Source organism: Podarcis cretensis, assembly GCF_951804945.1.
Source record: "Podarcis cretensis genome assembly, chromosome: 9".
NCBI lineage: Eukaryota > Metazoa > Chordata > Lepidosauria > Squamata > Lacertidae > Podarcis > Podarcis cretensis.
In genome coordinates this window covers 32,290,528-32,308,817 of record NC_137178.1, presented here as the reverse complement: position 1 = coordinate 32,308,817, position 18,290 = coordinate 32,290,528, and the positions used below count along the sequence as shown (strand labels likewise).

Here is an 18,290-nt window from a genome sequence, read left to right as displayed (position 1 = left end):
CAACAGTTAATGCTAATTTTATTCTGAATTTTAGAAATAGTTTCTAGGCATCTCTTCTCATGACCTTTAAGCTTCCTCGTCTCCTCTCTTTATGTTTGTTTATTTATTCAGCATGAGAGAAGAGAGATCAGTCCTCAGTTCCCCATTCCTATCCCTTTTATTTCTTCTAATAGGTTATAAAAGTGTGGGATCTTAAAACTGGACAGCTGATTGTTAAAGTACATGAAGCTCACGGAGGAGCTGCTATAACTTGCATGGCCTTAGATCCCATTGGAAAGAGGTATTCAAATATCTAGTTATCATCAGATTATCAGAATTACACCTTCTCACATCCAAAGGTCACATCCCCTCCACCAGGGTTTTGGAGGTAAGGAGGTATAATTTGTTGAGGCTGGCTTGTGTCGTATTTGTTGCTATTTTCTGTTGTTTTAATTTATGCTGTGTTTGTACCGATGTCCTAACTGATTGTAGAAATAGGTATTGGTGTGTTTTAATGCTTTGCACACCGCCTGGGGACTGTATTGTGTAGGGCAGTCTAGAAATATATATGCACATGCACTAGCATCCATGCACACTCACATATATAGATATACAAGAGCAGCCAGCAGGCAGCAGCGCTTACCTGACCTCCCAGGATGTGTGTTGATTCAGCTTCCCAGGAGGTGGAAGAATAAGGGTGCAAGGAGGTTGAATGCATTGGTACTGCACCAATCTCCCCACCACTTTGTCCCATTGCCTCCTGGAAAGCTGTGGAGATGCTTCTGCCAGGTAGGTACCACCAGCCACACCTATAGATACAGGTAGAGTTGAGTTGTGTTCTCCTTACTCCTTATTATGATATTCTCCAGCTGTCAAACATAGATCTCTTTCAGAGTTAGTTGTTTTGGAGGCGGGTGGGTAATAATATCCAGGTAGGAAAACGCTTCTGATGCATTCATGGACTGAGCAGATGTTAAGTTTATCAATGTCTGCTCTGTTATCTATTGACACATCCCCACTCCCCGTCCCCAAGCCTACTTGCTCACTATTAGCAGGTCTAGGGAGTTCTTGTCAGCAGGTCCCCTGTTGGGACTGTGAGTCATCAACAGATGCCCAACCATGCCAATACTTGATCCTGAGCATCAGAAGATTGATGTAGATATGTGTGGGTGGGAAGCATCAACAATGCAGTGTGCACAGCATGATCAGCAGGAGGTACAAAGCCAGTAAGCTGAATAGACAACAGTTTTACCAACAATTTTTTATACTGTCAGTTGTCATTAATTCAATTGCCAGTTTGCAATTCCATTACAACGAACAGTTTCCCCCTGCTGTCTAGGTTGATCACTGGTGGCGCAGATGGCAGTCTGAAGAAATGGGATAGCAGCACCCTTGGATACATGCATACCATTAAGCAAGGTAGAGAGCTAATGGCCAGCCTCTTAGTTTCTCTGATATTTTGCAAGCAACTGCAACATGATCACCATTTGCTCTCTCTTTCAGCTACCAGTTCAGCTGATGAAGTCGCTGCTTGCACCTATGCTGATCTTTACGACAACAGGTACAAAGGATGTTGTTGTTGCTTTTTTAAAAAATGAAAAGTATAAATGGCTAAGAAAATACAAGTAAGCTGGGAAGAGGTCTATACCGAATGATCTTATAAGAATAATTTGGACACCTGCAAGATGGACGTTCAGCCAGTTGAAACACACACAAACTCTGGAAGCATAGAAAAGTATTGAACCTATCATGGAATCTCCTGCGGTTAAATCAAGTTATCCAATAAGTCTTCAGGAAAGACTGTGCATATTTTGTATGCAATTTGCATAGGTGGGGAACCTGTGACCCTGCAGATGTTGCTAGACTCCATTTACCATCATTCCTGACCATAGGCTATACTTCCTGGAGCTAGGCTTCAAGTCCAACAACATCTGGGAAGACACAGCTTTCTCCTCCCTCCTGTGCACACTTACTTGGCAGTAAGGCAAATAAAAAATAGAGTTTTACCTCTGAGTAAGAATTTGATGGGGCATACTTGCAGCTGAGTGTTTGAGTTTCCAACCTTAGTGTTTTAAACTTACAGTGGTACCTTGGCACTTACAGTGGTACCTTGGTGTCAAATAAATTGGCTCCTGAACTCTGCAAACCCGGAAGTAAGTGTTCCAGTTTTCAAACGTTTTTCGGAAGCCGAATGTCCAACACGGCTTCTGCTTGAGTGCAAGAAGCTCCTGCAGCCAATTGGAAGTCGTGCCAATTGGTTTTCAAACAGTTTCGGGAGTCGAACGAACTCTTGGAATGGATTAAGTTCAAGAACTGAGGTACCACTGTAGTGTATTTATAGCCCTTACACTTGCTGAAAATAAATGTAACATTTGTGAAGGTGGATACAGGTAGATTAAGGATGATAAATCATGCCAGTCAGCATGAAATAAGCCATTGTTTGTTTTGCTTCTTGATTCTTGTATACATATGAAAATCAGTGATGCCACACTGCTTATGTAGTTGTTTCCTTTTGGGATTCAACACAAAAGGGGTTATATTAGAATTGGCTGCCCTCTTTAAATAACATGTTTCATTTTTTTAAAAGATACATCATCTCTGTTGGATGGGGCAGGAAGATCAGTATTTTCCTAGTAAGTATAAATTAATGTTAAATTTAGTTGCTCCACTATAAGATGTTGGGAAGGCCAAAAATGGGAAATTTTAGGTGTTCCACAATGAACTCAGTAAGAAATTGGAAGCCCAGAATAACTATACCAGCATTGTGCACCCGAAAGACAGACAGGCATCTAATATGGAGAATGCCTTGTTCAGGATAAACCTGTCTGAGCAGGTTTCTGGAAATTTTTTTTCCAATCAGTTCATAGAGCTTTTCCTTACAGCCAATGACTTCTTTGAGTAGTATGAACAGTTCCCATTCCCTCTTAATACTGCAGACATGAACAGAAAGTGTGATGTCTATATGTGCATAAGTATGACTGGTTTATTGGAGGCTATTAGTAATGACAATTACATGTTCAAAGGCAGAATGCTTCTAACAAATGCCAGGGAGCACAACTGGAAGGGGGGTGTTTCCTTCAAGATATCCCATGTAGGCTTCCTCGAGGCATCTGATGGGTCACTGGAGGAAGTTTTGGGGAATGACTGTAGCTCAGGGACAGGGCACAGTCTTTATGTGCAGAAGGTCCTAGGTTCAGTCACCAAGTAGGGTTAGGAAACACTTCTGTCTGAAACCAAGGTTAGCTGCTGCCACAATACACATCTCGTTGGATTGATTTTGTGGCTTGGTATAAAACAGTTTCCTATGCTCATTTCTAAGTATGATGCCAGATTATATGGATCTTTGGTCTAACCCAGTTGGCTGTTATTATGTTTCTAATCTCTATTATATGGCTCCCCCACCCCAAATCAGAATTGTCTTGTGTCTACAGCTGATCCTGCCTACCCCATGGATGTGAATGAAAGGCAAAGTTGTCTGACAATATTTTTCAGTTTCTATAGCTCCAGCATTGGCTTTTTCTAGAAATATGAGTAGTACCAGTAGCACTGCTTTGACACACATTATTAACCTATGTTTAAGTAAAAAAATAATAATAAATTTGTTTATCCATGAAAGAATTATGAATCTCTGGAACCAAAGATGGAACTGAAAAGTTTTTAATTTCAGGATATTGATGATGAAGTCGTTGAAGGCTCATACCCACAACTGGACTGGATTAGAAGTATGGTAAGATATTAACTTGCAGTGAGAAATGGTAGTTAAACATGAATAAAAGTTGAAAAGATTTCTACATGAATTTGCTTAGAGCAGAGCAGGGCCACCCAAATGTTGCTAAACTACAACATCTGTTATCCCTTCCCGTTAGCTATGCTGGATGGGACTGATGAGACTTGGGAGACCAATAACATCTGGAGAGCCAGAGATTCTCTACTCTTAGTTTAGAGCATAAGATACACCCCATGTGTGCTTGATAGGGCAATGACTGCATGATAATGACCACTTTGCCATTGCACCATGCAGGAACAGGGCCACAAGGATGATATTTTATGTGTAGCTTCATGTCCTCCACATTTCTTGGCCACTTCTAGTTTTGATGGTGAAGTTCTCATATGGAATCTGGTATCGGGACATCTCTGCAGCCATCTTCATGCTGTAGACAGAGCAGCAAGGGAAGGAGAAACAGGTGAGTAGGATTAGACCTTTTGCTGTGTTAAAATAAACGCTTAAAAGAACTCACAAGGTGTGGTGAGAGAAGTGAAAAACGAAGTATGTACAGTGTCAGTAATGAAAATGTTTTAACAATGGATTTCTTGTCTGTGCCAACACAAATGCTAAAAAAAAGATCTGTGGTAACTGGAGTAAATTGCACGGTGAGCTACAACCACTGCACAAACCTAGCTGACCAGGCAATAACCACTTGGAAGCCATTTAAATATTATTCTGCGTGACAGACACAGTATGTGCAAATTCCAGCCCCCATTGCTGTTTCTACATATTTTAAAGGGGAAAATGGCTATGTTGATACACACAGGGTTGTCTTTTATTTGGGTCTCCATTTCCAAGTACAAAATGTTGAGTTAAAAGCCGCCCTGAAATTAGACTCCCAAGTCATTTGGTGTGTTTTAAAATCACAAGATGAACCAAGTAGATTGAGGAAGCTGTAAGCAAATTTTACTATGTGACAAAGTGCTACACCTTTACCTGAGGTATGGCAACATCCTCCCACACAGAACAATTAAAGCCGCTCTCCAAGGAGTGGTAATCATATGCACAGGTGGCCTCCATCTGCCTCCACTACTGACACCTGTCTCCCTGCCTGCTCACATAGTTGGTAAATGTTAGATGTGCACCATCTCAAGCCTGGACTGAGGGTGCTTCCTGTGAGAGTTTATTGTAGGAGCGCAGAGTCCACACAATGGAAATGTCACCCAATTGCCAGCCTCTGTGTACCTGCAGGTATATGTACCTGTGCCATCAATTGCGGATAACACCTCATGCATCTGATGAAGTGGCCTGTTGCCCACAAGAACTTATTCAGTAATAAATTTGCTAGTTTTGATGGCGCCACAAACCTGTGTGTGAGAGGAAGTGTCTTGTGGAGTCTCCCACTGTACCTGGGCGAGCTGGGCTTGGCTTTACAGATTGCAACAGTGAAATGCATTGCTGACAAATATCCTGTGCTGGTGTGAGATTGTGGAAATACTTTGTGCTGGATTGTGCTGGAAATGCTTTCATGGTTCTTTTTGTCCCCTCCCAGAGGATTTAACCATCAATAAAATCATTTTCCTCTTATCAAGGCTGGAAAAGAAGAAAACAGCTGCAATGTTAGTGGCTAGTGGACCTAGAGGTAAAGATAAAAGTAAGATAGATGATAGATAGATAGATAGATAGATAGATAGATAGATAGATAGATAGATAGATAGATGATAGAGTGGGGTTGGGGTTCAGAGGCCTACATATGCTCAGATCCCATATTCTTCTCACGGCTCCAGGTGCTCACCAAAAACCTGCTCAGTGATTGGGGAACCCTTCAAAATAGCTGCCAATGCAGTGCAAGGGGCTGCATTCCAAAGGGTGTTTCAGGGCCAGGCTAGGCAGGACACCATTCATACAACTATCAATTGTGTGAAAGGTGGTTTGGGAGGCTGGGGACTTCAACCTTGCTGCATTCCTCACACCATACATTTAAAGAACATTGCTTCCCCACCCCCTGAAATCTGGGAACTGCAGTTTACTCCTCACAGAGCTATAATTCCCAGCACCCATAACAAACTAAAGTTCCTGGGATTCTTTAGGAGAAACAAAGCATTTTAAATGTTGGTGTGGATGTGATCCGACTATTGTTATTGGGAGAAAAAAAACTCCCATTGCAGCCATTAGAGCTTTCCTCCCAATCCATATATCAGGCAAGCATGGCAGGGAGGTGGGGGGAAACACCCCGATGGCACCTGAGGCTGTCGTAAGTTGCAGCACTTGTGACTTTGATGGTGTAGCACTGTGGCCAAGAGACTGAGCTACGAATCAGGTGGAGCCCCCAGTCCAAAGCTCACCTCCGCCATTAACTCAATGGCTTTAGGTAAGAGTCTCTCCCTCTCTCCTTTAGTCCCCCCATTTGCAATATGGGAGAGAATAATCCTGATTTACATGGTTACTGTAAGGATGACAGTTAGCTAATGCACAGGAAGCACTTTGAAGCACCTGAGAGTGATACCCAAATACAAAATATTATTAAGAGGATGTTGTTCAACCATTGACACTTAAGAGGCAATGCCTCTTAAGATTAGTGCTGTTGAAAGAAGCACTCAGATCAAACAGGTGTTTTAGCAAGGGAGATCCTTTCTTAAGAAAGGCAACTCAAAATTTCTTCCTTGTGCCAACTGCATATTGGGAAGAGGCTTTAGGCCTTGCGACAGTACCTAGATTTGTGGGAGGATGTTACTCTGTAGAAGCTTTCTGAAGAGTCTTAGTATAGAGCCTATTGTGTGACCATTGTAGGGTGAGAATGAACATATCAGTACAGAGAAAAAAATCAGGTTTCAGAGTTTCTAGCAGAAAACCAACACTCACCACCCCACCCCCAACCACAGGGCAGACTTCTACTTTAAGGGGGGAATGCAGAAAATCTCATTTTCATCTTTGTGATACTGTTATTGATACCGTGCTTGCTGTTATTCTCCCAGGTTATATTGCATTCTGGAATATATATGGCCGTGGGAGACTTTTTGCTTATTTCTCTAGTGTAAGTGCTGCTCATTTTCTGGAAAAATGTTTTATATGTTGCTAATTTCCATTTGTAAGGCCTCTGTATGTTTTTATTAGTGCTGTGAGATTCCTAACAGTTTGGAAACAAACAAAATAAGAACTAGATCTTTAAATAAGTCATAACTGGAAGTGGCACACATTCATTTAGGTTGCAATCCTAAACAGCAAGGCTAGGTAGGTAGTGGTCCTCCAGATGTTGCTAGACCACAACTCCTATCTGTGCGGACCACCGTCCATGCTGGAGTCCAGTAACATCTGGAATGTCATAGGTTCCCTTCCCCTGCTAGCTACACTTACTGGGGGAGTAAGCCCCGTTGCATGCAGTAGGGTCAGCCTCTGTGTAAATATGCATAGGATTGCTCTGTGCATTAGGGATTTGCCTGTATCCTCTTCTGACTTTTCATAGGATGGTAGTCTAAGCATCAAGGTGAACCCAGAGACAGTGCTAGCCCAGGGCATTTTGCGATCAGAGACAAAGGACAAGATGCCACCCTGCTGCTTCCACATACAGACGCTAGATAGACTGAGAGCTGACTCTCAGTGGTATCCCTCCCTGAGGGCAACAGGTTACTTTAGGAGATACAGAGTATGGGGCATGCACAACCCTATCCCCTCGAACAACCCTGTTTACATAGCGCAAAACCATGGGTTGGTATTACATTAGAATCAACCCAATATGTAACATAATGTGCAATCAAAATAAAGAGTAAACAATAGCCTATTGATAGTTGGGCTGGATACATGCATTTCACATGTTTGCTTGACTTAAGGGCAACCTTAAATGTAGGCACTTCTTGCCTGTGTGTGCCGAAATTGCACTTAAAATCTCACCACATGCACCAACTGAAATGCAAAACTAATCATTCACCAAAAGTGACACAAGTAACGAAGTGCTCCTTAGAGTGCAAGGAAGCTTCAATCCAACACACCCTTCTAGGCAGGGCTGGGAGTGAGTTCCATTGAACTTGGTTGAATTTATTTCTGAGAACATCATCACAGAATTATGCTGTTAGTCCTCCCTCTTGAGAGTAAAAATAAAATAATGCATTTCCGCCACAACTTTAGTACAGTATTGAAGCTTCTGCAATCCAGCATACACGATTGTTATTTATTTTATTTATTTTTCCTTGCTTGCAGTCGAGATCCACAGTCAGTGACGTGGCAGTTGATGACAAGGACTTCCTCTTGTGTGCAGGAGACCAGCTGGGCTTTCTCTATATCTGGAACATTGCAGAATATGCCATTAATGGCCCAGAAGCCAAGCCACCAGTTTGTAAGAGAAACATTTTTATTCAAAACCCAAATGTTTCATATTTGCTCCCAAGTGTACAGTATGTCCTTACCTTAGTCTCCCCTCCTCCTTCTTTTCAAATAGTACTTCACAGCTGGAACACTCACAACTGCAGCATAACCTGGTAAGACACGCTGAGAAACAAAAGGCCTCTGCGGAAAGATTAGGAGCTGGCAAATCCATTCGGAACAAGCTCCCTTTACATACGTCTTAGGCCCCCTTCTCATGGTGCACTGGTGGTGGCAGGAGGAACTGCTGCAGTGTAGCTCTTTTGCCTGCATTGTCTGCTTGGGTAAGAAAGCACAGACCCTGTAGAAGAGCAGTGGGGAGCTGGATTCAGCCAGTGGATTGGGTGCTTATCTCCCCCCGCCCCATCCCCGTGAGCCAACTTTGAAAGGCACACAACATCACAACAACATTTGAAAGGCACATGACACCACAATGTCATTAGGTGACTGTTTTTCCCTAGCACCATGCAGGGTGCCTTGCAAGCCACAACAATCAGCACTGTGCTTTGCAAGTCCCGAGCATCAGACAGTTGTCTGCGCTGGCAAAGTATTGTGTATGGCACTATGTACAGGGCTTTGTACAAACCCCCTTTTGGCTCAACTGCATCTTTATTTGCCCCACACGTAACATCATATATGATGTCGGTTGTTGGGCATGTGGGTATGGCTTGGCATTGAGGAGTTCTACGAGTATTGCCATTCTAGCTGTGGAAAAAACTTGAGAAACAAGATGTTTAAGAGAGTAAGGAAATTCCACAGCAGTGCCTATTTTCAGAGCAGTTGTCAATATAACAAACTAAACCCATTTTCTTTTTCCAATGGAGTAGCATCAGCCTTATGAATGAGCACCAGCTTCTCCTCACTACTTCTTTAGACTATAATGCAAAGTTGTGGAGCCTAAAAGGGGAATATATAGGTAAGATTTAATTTTACATGGAAATACATATACATTGTTACACACCACTCCAATCACCCAGCAGTGTGAGATTCCAGGCGCTTATCCAGGGTTCATGTTTCCTTTTGGTAATGAGGTACAGTGGAAGCTGTGGTTTCTTTGATATATGGTTTATTTACACATATATACAACTTAAGCCTACAGTGGAGGGGTTCACAGCATCAACAACCCAAGAGAGTATTGTTTCCTCCATAGCAGCAGCCTTGAATTCAAACAGAAATCAAACATCGTGCTCTGTCTTTCTGCTTTTCTTCTCGGTCACAACACAACCAAACTCAACTCTAAACTCTGGCTTTTGGCGTTCTATCTGTGAGTTGAGGGAGGGGCCCTACCTATTTGCTGTATTGCACAGAGCCCCCTTAATCCTATGTTCTCTTAATGGCCCATCACCCAGGCAACTACCTCTTCACAAAGCTAGCCTGGCTTACATTTTAACACTTGTTGGACCCAGGAATAAGGAGGTGTTGCACGCACAAACTGATTAACTATACACACACTGCATGATCTGTCTGCAACCCACATACCCCGATCCTGTTTTTGCCACATCAAACTTTCTCTGATTGCATCTGGAACGGAACCATCACCACCGCATCATCACGGAGCAGAAGTCTATCAATTGCTACTAACCATGATGGCTACTGCTTCTCCTCCACGGTTGAGGCAGTAATGCTTTTGCACACGTCGCTGGAAAGCATAGGGCTGGAGATTGCTCTTGTGCTCGGGTCTGGCTTGCAGGTCTCCCACAGGCATGCTCATAGGTGTCCACTATGCGAACAGGATGCTGGTCTAGGTGGGCCATTGGACTGATCTTGCAAGCTCTTGTTATGTTCTTATGTGGTTGTTCATTCCCCAGGACTGTAACAGTGGTTTGGGTTTTTTGAAAGCTTTATTTTGGGTTGTATCCAATCAAGTTATTCAGTTAGCAGGTCTTCCATCTGCACAATGGGACTTCTTCCTTTACTCTCCTGTTGTCCTCCCAAATCTGTCCTGTGGTTTTCTCCAACCCTTTGGAGCAGATTGGTTGGGGGAGGCAGGGAGCAGACATTTCATTGCGCAGGCAGATGTTTTTATCTAACAGGACAACTTGGTTGGATATAGTCCTTTGTCTACATGCAAGTAAAAATTGAATATATGCATAACAGAGAAGATTCTGAGGTAGTCAAGTATAGCATTTTAAAGTAACTTTACTTTTTTAAAAAAAGGTACATTTGGTCAAAGAGAACCATGGAACATAAAAGAGAAGTCATCATGGGGACTATCAGAATCCAACCCGAGTTCAGCAACTACCTCTGACTCTTTTGGACAAGAATCTACAAGAACCTTTGACACACTGAAGAAATCCAAGATGGATGCTGAGGTAGGAATATTATCATCACTGGGCAGTATTTCAGTTTTATTTAGACCAGACACATTGAAATTAATGAGCATGACTAAGCTAGGTCCATTAATTTCGAAAGGTCTACTATGATTAAAAATTAAGGTAGCTGAGTATCTCCCATTGTCTTGTCTTTTCATTAGCATTTGGCTTCATTGCCAACTAGCTCCTGTCCCCAAACCAGGTATATTATATTCCTGATAAGGATAACATTTCATGTATCTGATGAAGTGGCCTGCAGCCCATGAAATACTCAACAGTATACCCCCCATCCCCAAGCTCAATAGCTCTTGAGATGTGAAGCTACATAGCTTTTTCAATCTGGGCAGATCTGCAATTTTTGTAAGTCTCTGATCAGTATAATGAAAAATATGAAGAATCAGAAAATGGGATAAAATTTAATGTAGTGTTCATTGAGTACTGTATTGGTCCTCTGCATTCTTCTCAGCTCTTTTTATGGAAATGAATGCTTTATGCCTGCTTGACACATGGAGGGACTGGAAAACAGCATAATTTTCAGTATATATATATATATATATATATATATATATATATATATATATATTTAAAAACTATTATGTTGGCTTATCCTGGTTTTGCTACTTTTTTTTCCTGCTCCAGCAGCTTCTAGTTCTTTGTAACAAAATAAAAATAAAAAGTAAATTTGATTTGAAATTGTCTAAAAAACCCTGTTCTTTTAATATACCAAACATAATGGCTAAACACATTATACACAATACTTTGTTACTTTCGGAACAAAAAAATAACATTTGATCTGTAATATATGTTTTATAGAAAGTAATTTACTACCTTGCAACCATTTTATTACCCTTTCTCAGTCCTACTGCTATCACCCTTTGCTTCGAAGCTAAAATTATACTGCACAATTGTGTCACCAACTCACCCCACAAGCTCTTTCTTCCTTCTGGGAAAGCCTTGTAATTATAGTTGCTGTTTCACCAAAAAACTTTATTTTCTGGGAAATCATTGCCCCCTGTGTACTTTGAGGGCACTTCTCTGCCCAGCCTAAATGAGTGGTATGTTATCCCATAGATGATTTGGGACACTTGCACTTCAAAGATGGTAACAGATGATGAACTTGCTGAAGAATTGAAGCAAAGGCAGATAGACAGACTACACAGGTGTGTACAACTTGGATTTAAATCCTCTTTATTCACCGACAACATACTGGCCCATACTAGGTTAACTTAACAGATATGCGAGTCTTGCATGGCGTAATAGAATGCTGCACTTTATAAAAGACACAGGACAACTGAAATTAAATTCTGTTGACAGACTCAAGTGCGCAGTCTGTGTGTTTGATACAGTAGCAACATGTATTTCAAAAAACTGCTTTTTGCATCTACCATTCCCTTTGTGTGCCTTGTTAGTAGTTTCCCAGAAATTATTGGAAGTGATCTGCAGACTCCTAGCTATCCAAATAATCTATTCTCTCCCTATTCCCTCACCTAATTTCCAAAATTTAAGGAAGAAGTCTTAATTTTGTATCATTTGGAAAAGTATCCTTCTTACAACTACTAGCCAGAAAGAAACCAGCACACCATTTATCTTTCAGATCAAAGCAGTTCCAGTGGAAACCTATTCAACATGATGCAAACCGAATGAATTCTTATCGCTCTCTTCCACTGTGTGAGTTAGCTGACACACAGCTTGCCTTCCACAAACCAAATCTAGCAGCAGAACTTGACGACCCATTTCAGTTGGAAATTTAACAGCTTCTTGGACAGGTTGCAGGGCAGAGGCAGCCTTTAAGCAACCAAGCAACTTTTCTCAAATGTATGATGTGTAAAAAGCAAGCAGAATTTATAAAGTGTGCTGATGTGTTTTTTTCTGACCAAAGAACTTTGATGGCTGTTAAGAGATCAGTCCTCTTCGTGGACATTAATCCCATTGGTTAGAACAATTATTGTATTACAGTAGCAGATTAAGCTGAAACTAGTGACAATAAAAAAGTCTCAGGGGAACATCACTTCTGGTTCAAGAAGTAGATTTAAATATTTATTATAAATTTTTACACACAATCTCTGGTAAATTAGTGTTGCCACTTGGAAATCAACTGACATATTCATCCATTTGTGCATGATGTCACTATGAAGGATTCCATCCCTTTACATATAAACACTTTGCATACTTAAACACTGCTATAAGGTTATTCAAGCTGAACACACTCCTGCCCCATGGAGACACATTTACATAAGAAAACACTTGCTAAATATAAAATGTCTATAGAACCCTGGCCATGGCAGCTGATTGACTTTAGCTTCAGCTTGTTATGGTGAACTGATTTCCCCAATTCACACCTTCATTTTTCTGTATCTTGAGGTACGTTTATGAGAAAACTAAATGGAGTCACTTTGCAGTACCATTTTGCTATTCACAAGTTTATCCTAACAAAATAGCAAATGGTGGTTTTTTTTAATTGGACAATGCAATTTAGCAAGCTTCTGTCCTCCTCGTACATACTAATTTAATATATTCACAGGAACCCATTCCAAATTCCAAACTATGGAAATGAATTTGAAATTGCAAAGATCATTCTTCATAATATGATTTTACACTTCTGACTTGAACTTGCTAGCTGGCAGCCTTGGGTATTCTAACTGCTGTTTAAAGTAGCTCTTCTGAAGCAAGGCTGGAAATAAAACAGCCTTGTTTTGGAACCTTAGGTATCTCTGTGTGTGTATTGTGTCTGTGTGCAAGAAAGGAAGATAGCAGGAAAGTTTCCACTTATACAGAAAGGTAACTCAAAAAACGACAACATTTGTCTGTAGGATAACAGCTCTGTAGAGAAGCTTATACTGTGAATTATGGCCTATTAATCTGCTGATTTTTGTAAGATACCTACTTAAATTAAGTAGCAATTAGGAATTAAAATGGAGCGGGGGTTTAGATGAAAAAATTGTGGGAAATTGCAGTCAAACATAATATGCATGATTGCTAGTTACTGCATGAATGGGTTAAGAAAATAGAGCTGTATTCCCAGACTTGGCTATGTCACACACCCTCTTCTCTGATGTGCTAGGAAGCGAAGCCTTCTCTTCCTGTTCTCTCTCTGATCAAGGAGCAAGCTTAGAGCACGCGTTTGAAGTTTTCATTCTGTACATTCTGTCTTCTCCTTGCTGCTGCTTGGATAAATGGATGAATCTGACTTTTTTGTAAGTAAAGCTTTTTAAACTAACAGTGTGTGGTTTGTTCATTGCCAGAGGGGTAAAAAGAAAGGAGTGATGTATGCAACTAAATGGGTTATGAAAAGGGTTTAATAGCCTATATTCCCATGCTATAGTGCTGCTTGACTTTTGTGAGTTTAAACTCTGCTACTGGGGGCTCTCTCCCCTGCTGGAGAGTTCATTCAGCCCTGCATTTTGAATCCAGGCACCCAACTGATTCTTTTATTCATAGCCCCCCAAGGATTCATACCCCCCCAAATTAGTATCAAGGCCTGCATTCCAACTCAGTTAAATAAATACCTATAATTAAATTGTAGCCAATTTAAAATTACACCAAATTTAAGTGAGAAACTAGCTGCTTAAATCAGGCATAGGCAAACTCCGGCCCTCCAGATGTTTGGGACTACAACTCCCATCATCCTTGATTTAAATGGTGGGTTCCATTTTTTTGAGGTAAGGGTCATGGAAGATGAAGGAATAACCAGTTAACATGAGCAGCAATCAATGCAGAAGGAAATGACATATGGAGTGAAATTATAATTCCTGATGATTCTAAACAGGTTCAAGAAAATAATCTGATGCATTCCAGTAAAACTGGCCAAGACTTATGGGCTACTGTTTTATAGACAAGTGTGGGTGGGTGGCATGACTATGAATAATGAATCTATAAAACTATAATTACTGGTGCTAGGTGGAGATGAAAATAGGAGCTGAACAAAAGCAGGCAGTACCACTAATTTGCTGTTGTGAGATAAGAGATAACTCATGCATATAAACTGGGGGAGTAAAACAAAGTTGCTAATTAATTTTTTCCCCATCACTCATGTTCAATATCATCCACAACCAGAAGTGGGCAGAAAGTAGACAGGAGGAAAAAAAGCAGACTATGCAAAACTGCTCAGTCTGCCTTCCTGATATTCACTAAGCACTTTGCTCATGTGTTTTTCATGCATGCAAATACCCCATCCCAGACACATTTAACTACACTAACATACTGATAAATCTACTAGAGTCACAATGAACCACAGGAACATGATGGGGAAGAAATTCATCTCAGACACAAGGCACTATCCTCTACTAAGCCTAAACTGGAGCGGCCAAATCCATTCTTAAATAGTGTTTTAAGAAGATACTTAGCTCTACTGGTCATGTGATACTGTGCCTCATGAGTTCTAGCACCAGTTGACATTACCATTGTGACTTAGGGTACATACTGTATCAATCAGTCCATGGTCTAGTATATTAACTCGTAAAATGTACTTTAAAATTACTCAAAATGCTAAACGTAAGCCAAAAGTATGAAAAGTGCTTTCGTTACATATAGTCTGCAACTAAGAAATAATGTTCACTCAGAAACAGAAAGGTGTATAAAGCTAAACCCATGCCGTAAAATGTAAACAGATGCATTGAAAAATCTAGCATTTCTATCCCAAAAAGAAAGAGTCCACGTTCACAAAGAGGCTTTACATATATATCACACTTTAATAGGCTGATTTTGATTTAGCAGCTTCCCCTGCAAAGCACTCAAGCTACTTTGAAGATAAAGTGTGGAAAAGTGTGGAAAACCCCTGGGAGGCCAGCTTAGAAACTTTTTGAATGAATTCTGGGCAAACTCCATATGCCTACACTGCTAGATTACTATTAATACAAACAAGGTTCCATCTTTGTACCATTTCATTAAGGGAATATTTTTCTGCAACAAATCAAGGGATAAAGAACAATTGCAAAAGTGTACAACCTCCTTTCTCATCTGAGCAACATTTCCTTAAATAATTTGGTGGGAACCATTCTTCATCCCGCAAGATATGAGCAGGGGGTTTCTAATGCTGTAACAGACCTTTCTTTTCTGCCATACTTTTCCACATCAATATTCTAGCTTGGACATTTTATACACAGCTCTCTGTAACCAATAATCACTTTAGTATCCAGAATTCATTTGTTTAGAGTAAGTCATTACGAAGTCAGCGTGACGTACCAGAAGCTGAATTCAGAATATGCTTGAATATGCACATTAAAAGTTTACCTCACACTGAAGCTGCTGGAAGTCAAAGGAATGGTCTCATCCCATGAATGCCTGTGCTAAATTGACTGCAAGGACATCACTAGTTCCACATATAAGAGAAAAATACAGGTCAAAAGAATGTAGCAAAATTGCATAATCCATTATCCTAGGTATTGGTTATAAAAACAGTAATTGGCTGCTTATCTGTGATTTGACTTCCTTTGGGTTATCTATCAAACACTGTAAAATTGGGTTATGCTCCACTGGTATCATAAGACAGCCTTATGGCAGGGGCAAATAGGAGAAAGTGACTCCTAACCCCTCCCAATAAAGCAGGCTTCCAAGTACCTACCAGTGTACAAAGCCTAACACAATAATAAGTTTAATTCTTCCCTTCACATTTTTTTAAAAAACAAGCATTTTATCTAGCTGGCAGATTGGCATAAAACAGGGTAAGCACTAAGTTTTCTGCAAGCATCTCTTGGCAAGGAGGTAGGAAATCCACTACAGACCCAAGCTCAAGAAAGGATCCTGATCCATGGAAGACTGAATACTGAATGACCCCCGTCTTCTTCTCCCACCCAATCCCGTTTATTATTCAATAACAATGTCTTGAAAGATAGAATCCACAATTGCCCCTAAATGTTGAGTAATTTCAACTGGCTACTTCCAGTTGACAAGGAATTCCACTTGCATGAGCTCTTGTTATCGGGGACAAAGAGAAAACATCTGCACCACTCATTATTAAGATGGCAGTAGATGAATTAGTTTGCTGAGGCATCTGAAAGGGGTGTGGTACACTTGGGTGCTAAAGCCTCCTCACTGTACTCAGTAAATCTTAAGAGTGTTTAAAACAAGCAAACAAAACCCCCTTTCCTTGCATTGTTCTGGTACTTCTAAACAGACCAGATGAAGATCTCTGTTATTCACCATCCTGTTTCACAGCCATCCCAAAATCAACCTATTGGTGTGAAAGTTGCAGAAAGGAGTGTACAAGAAAGCTAGGATTCCACATGTCCAACCTCATGGTCCCAAGGGAAGATCAGAAAATGGCTTAAGCAGCAACATAGCCTTCTTTCTACCCTGAAGAAAGATGGTTAAAAGCCTGAAAAATGAAGTCCAGTACAGGAATGTCTGGTAAAGTCAACCGAAGTCAAAGCCTCAGAAAAAAACCTGTCAAATCCTGGACAGAGAATTTTGATAGCATTCCAAAAGGGCCTCTTTTTTGTGAAGTCTGCCTATCACCCTGCAATCACTTTGAATTAGTACCACAGAAACCCTAGAGAATGCTAAAATATTTAGTAACATTATGGAGATATTGTACATTGCACAACTAAAAGAAATTCTGCCTACAATATTCACTAATCTGTTAAAATCTGAGATGCGGAGAAAAATACAAAAAAAGAGTGGAGAACCTTCCTGCATGGAACCTGGTGCACAAAAAACTGTAAGAAATGACTGAATAACTTGAAAAATACTGTAATAGAACTTGCATAGTAGTTGTGGAAAAAGAGAAGCAAAACTCTGCTAATGTGACAAAGGCAACATTTAAGCCAAAAACTGGGTTACTCATGAAGGATGTCTGTTCATTACGAGTTCTTTTGACCCCAATTTGCTCATATTTCAAGGTAGTTGATTTATTATCTCCTTTGATTATTTTTTAGGCTTAAAACTGTAATAGTAGAATCAAGTTTAAAGCAATGCAAATTTGGAACATTAGTTGCATGAATGTATCTTTGGGCTGAGTTTTTTATGGATGCCAAAGGATGCTTGGGACCATTGCTGACAGATTTTGTGACTTTTGTTGTGTTCCTTTTCTAAACACAGAAACAAAAATAGAAGATAATTTGGCCAAGAGAAATGGTAGAAGTATTTCAGTAAGGAACACTGACAGAGATCAATTACCAGTTAATGTGTGTGTATTTTCCACTTTTAATTCTGAGGAGGACATATTTAAAGAACATGCATAGGCAGCATTCAAAATTAAGCTAAATTAGCAAGTCTGGAGGTAATTAAGAGAAATGAAAACATGAGTGAGTCCCCAGTTATGGCCTTCAAACTTTCACTAACGTTTCATACTATTACAACTTTAAACAGTGTCCTCAGCATCAACACAGAATATGATATATAGGACTGTGTGTACACGGAGACCATGAGCTTTATTTTGAGTCATGTTGCTAAGGCTTATGACAAAGAATGCTGCTGGTATGAGCTCCTTTCAAGCCTTGGATGTTTTGTCTACAAGGTTCTTACAGTTTTCATGGTACATCAACAAGATTAACTAATTTGCCAGCTAACCTCTATTTTAATATTTAAATTAGAACAGTACAACAACTAGAAAAAGGTCAGTGCTTCAAGTGGCAATATTTAAGCCACATCAAATCCAATATCTTCCAAAATAAAGATGCAGAGATCTAGACTTCAGCATCAGTAGTGCAATACAGTGGCCTTTCCTGAATAAAGGAGCAGAGGCTTACCCACAATAAAAGCTTTAAATAAGGTAGATTGTTGTCATTTATATAGCAATTCTGCCTATTTGATATAAAATATATCGGGAAAGCTTAAACTGACTTTTACAATCTACATTCAACTAACGCTCCACATAAGCGGTATCATGGAATGAACAATGGGAATGCACTCAAATAGAAAAACACTTTCAAACCTACTGCAAAGAACAAAGGACAGAAAGTTGACTAACTGAACATCTGTAGTGTGAATCAGACATAAAA

At 40.3% G+C, this 18,290-nt stretch overlaps 1 protein-coding gene across 1 annotated transcript in view; it reads left to right on the top strand.

Annotated features, from left to right (window-relative positions):
- The window catches only part of LOC307223792 (cilia- and flagella-associated protein 337-like), a 33,757-nt gene extending 15,928 nt beyond the window's left edge, over positions 1-17,829 (top strand). Inside the window, exons 13-28 of the mRNA XM_079990095.1 lie at positions 174-280; positions 1,319-1,398; positions 1,483-1,540; positions 2,567-2,612; positions 3,647-3,706; positions 4,001-4,163; positions 5,238-5,327; positions 6,661-6,719; positions 7,880-8,015; positions 8,118-8,157; positions 8,869-8,957; positions 9,019-9,022; positions 9,079-9,305; positions 10,199-10,353; positions 11,425-11,513; positions 11,948-17,829. Of these exons, the coding sequence (XP_079846221.1) occupies positions 174-280; positions 1,319-1,398; positions 1,483-1,540; positions 2,567-2,612; positions 3,647-3,706; positions 4,001-4,163; positions 5,238-5,327; positions 6,661-6,719; positions 7,880-8,015; positions 8,118-8,157; positions 8,869-8,957; positions 9,019-9,022; positions 9,079-9,305; positions 10,199-10,353; positions 11,425-11,513; positions 11,948-12,104 (1,560 nt within the window). The 3' untranslated portion in view covers positions 12,105-17,829. The remainder of the gene's footprint in view (positions 1-173; positions 281-1,318; positions 1,399-1,482; positions 1,541-2,566; positions 2,613-3,646; positions 3,707-4,000; positions 4,164-5,237; positions 5,328-6,660; positions 6,720-7,879; positions 8,016-8,117; positions 8,158-8,868; positions 8,958-9,018; positions 9,023-9,078; positions 9,306-10,198; positions 10,354-11,424; positions 11,514-11,947) is intronic.
- Positions 17,830-18,290: the final 461 nt, after the last annotated feature.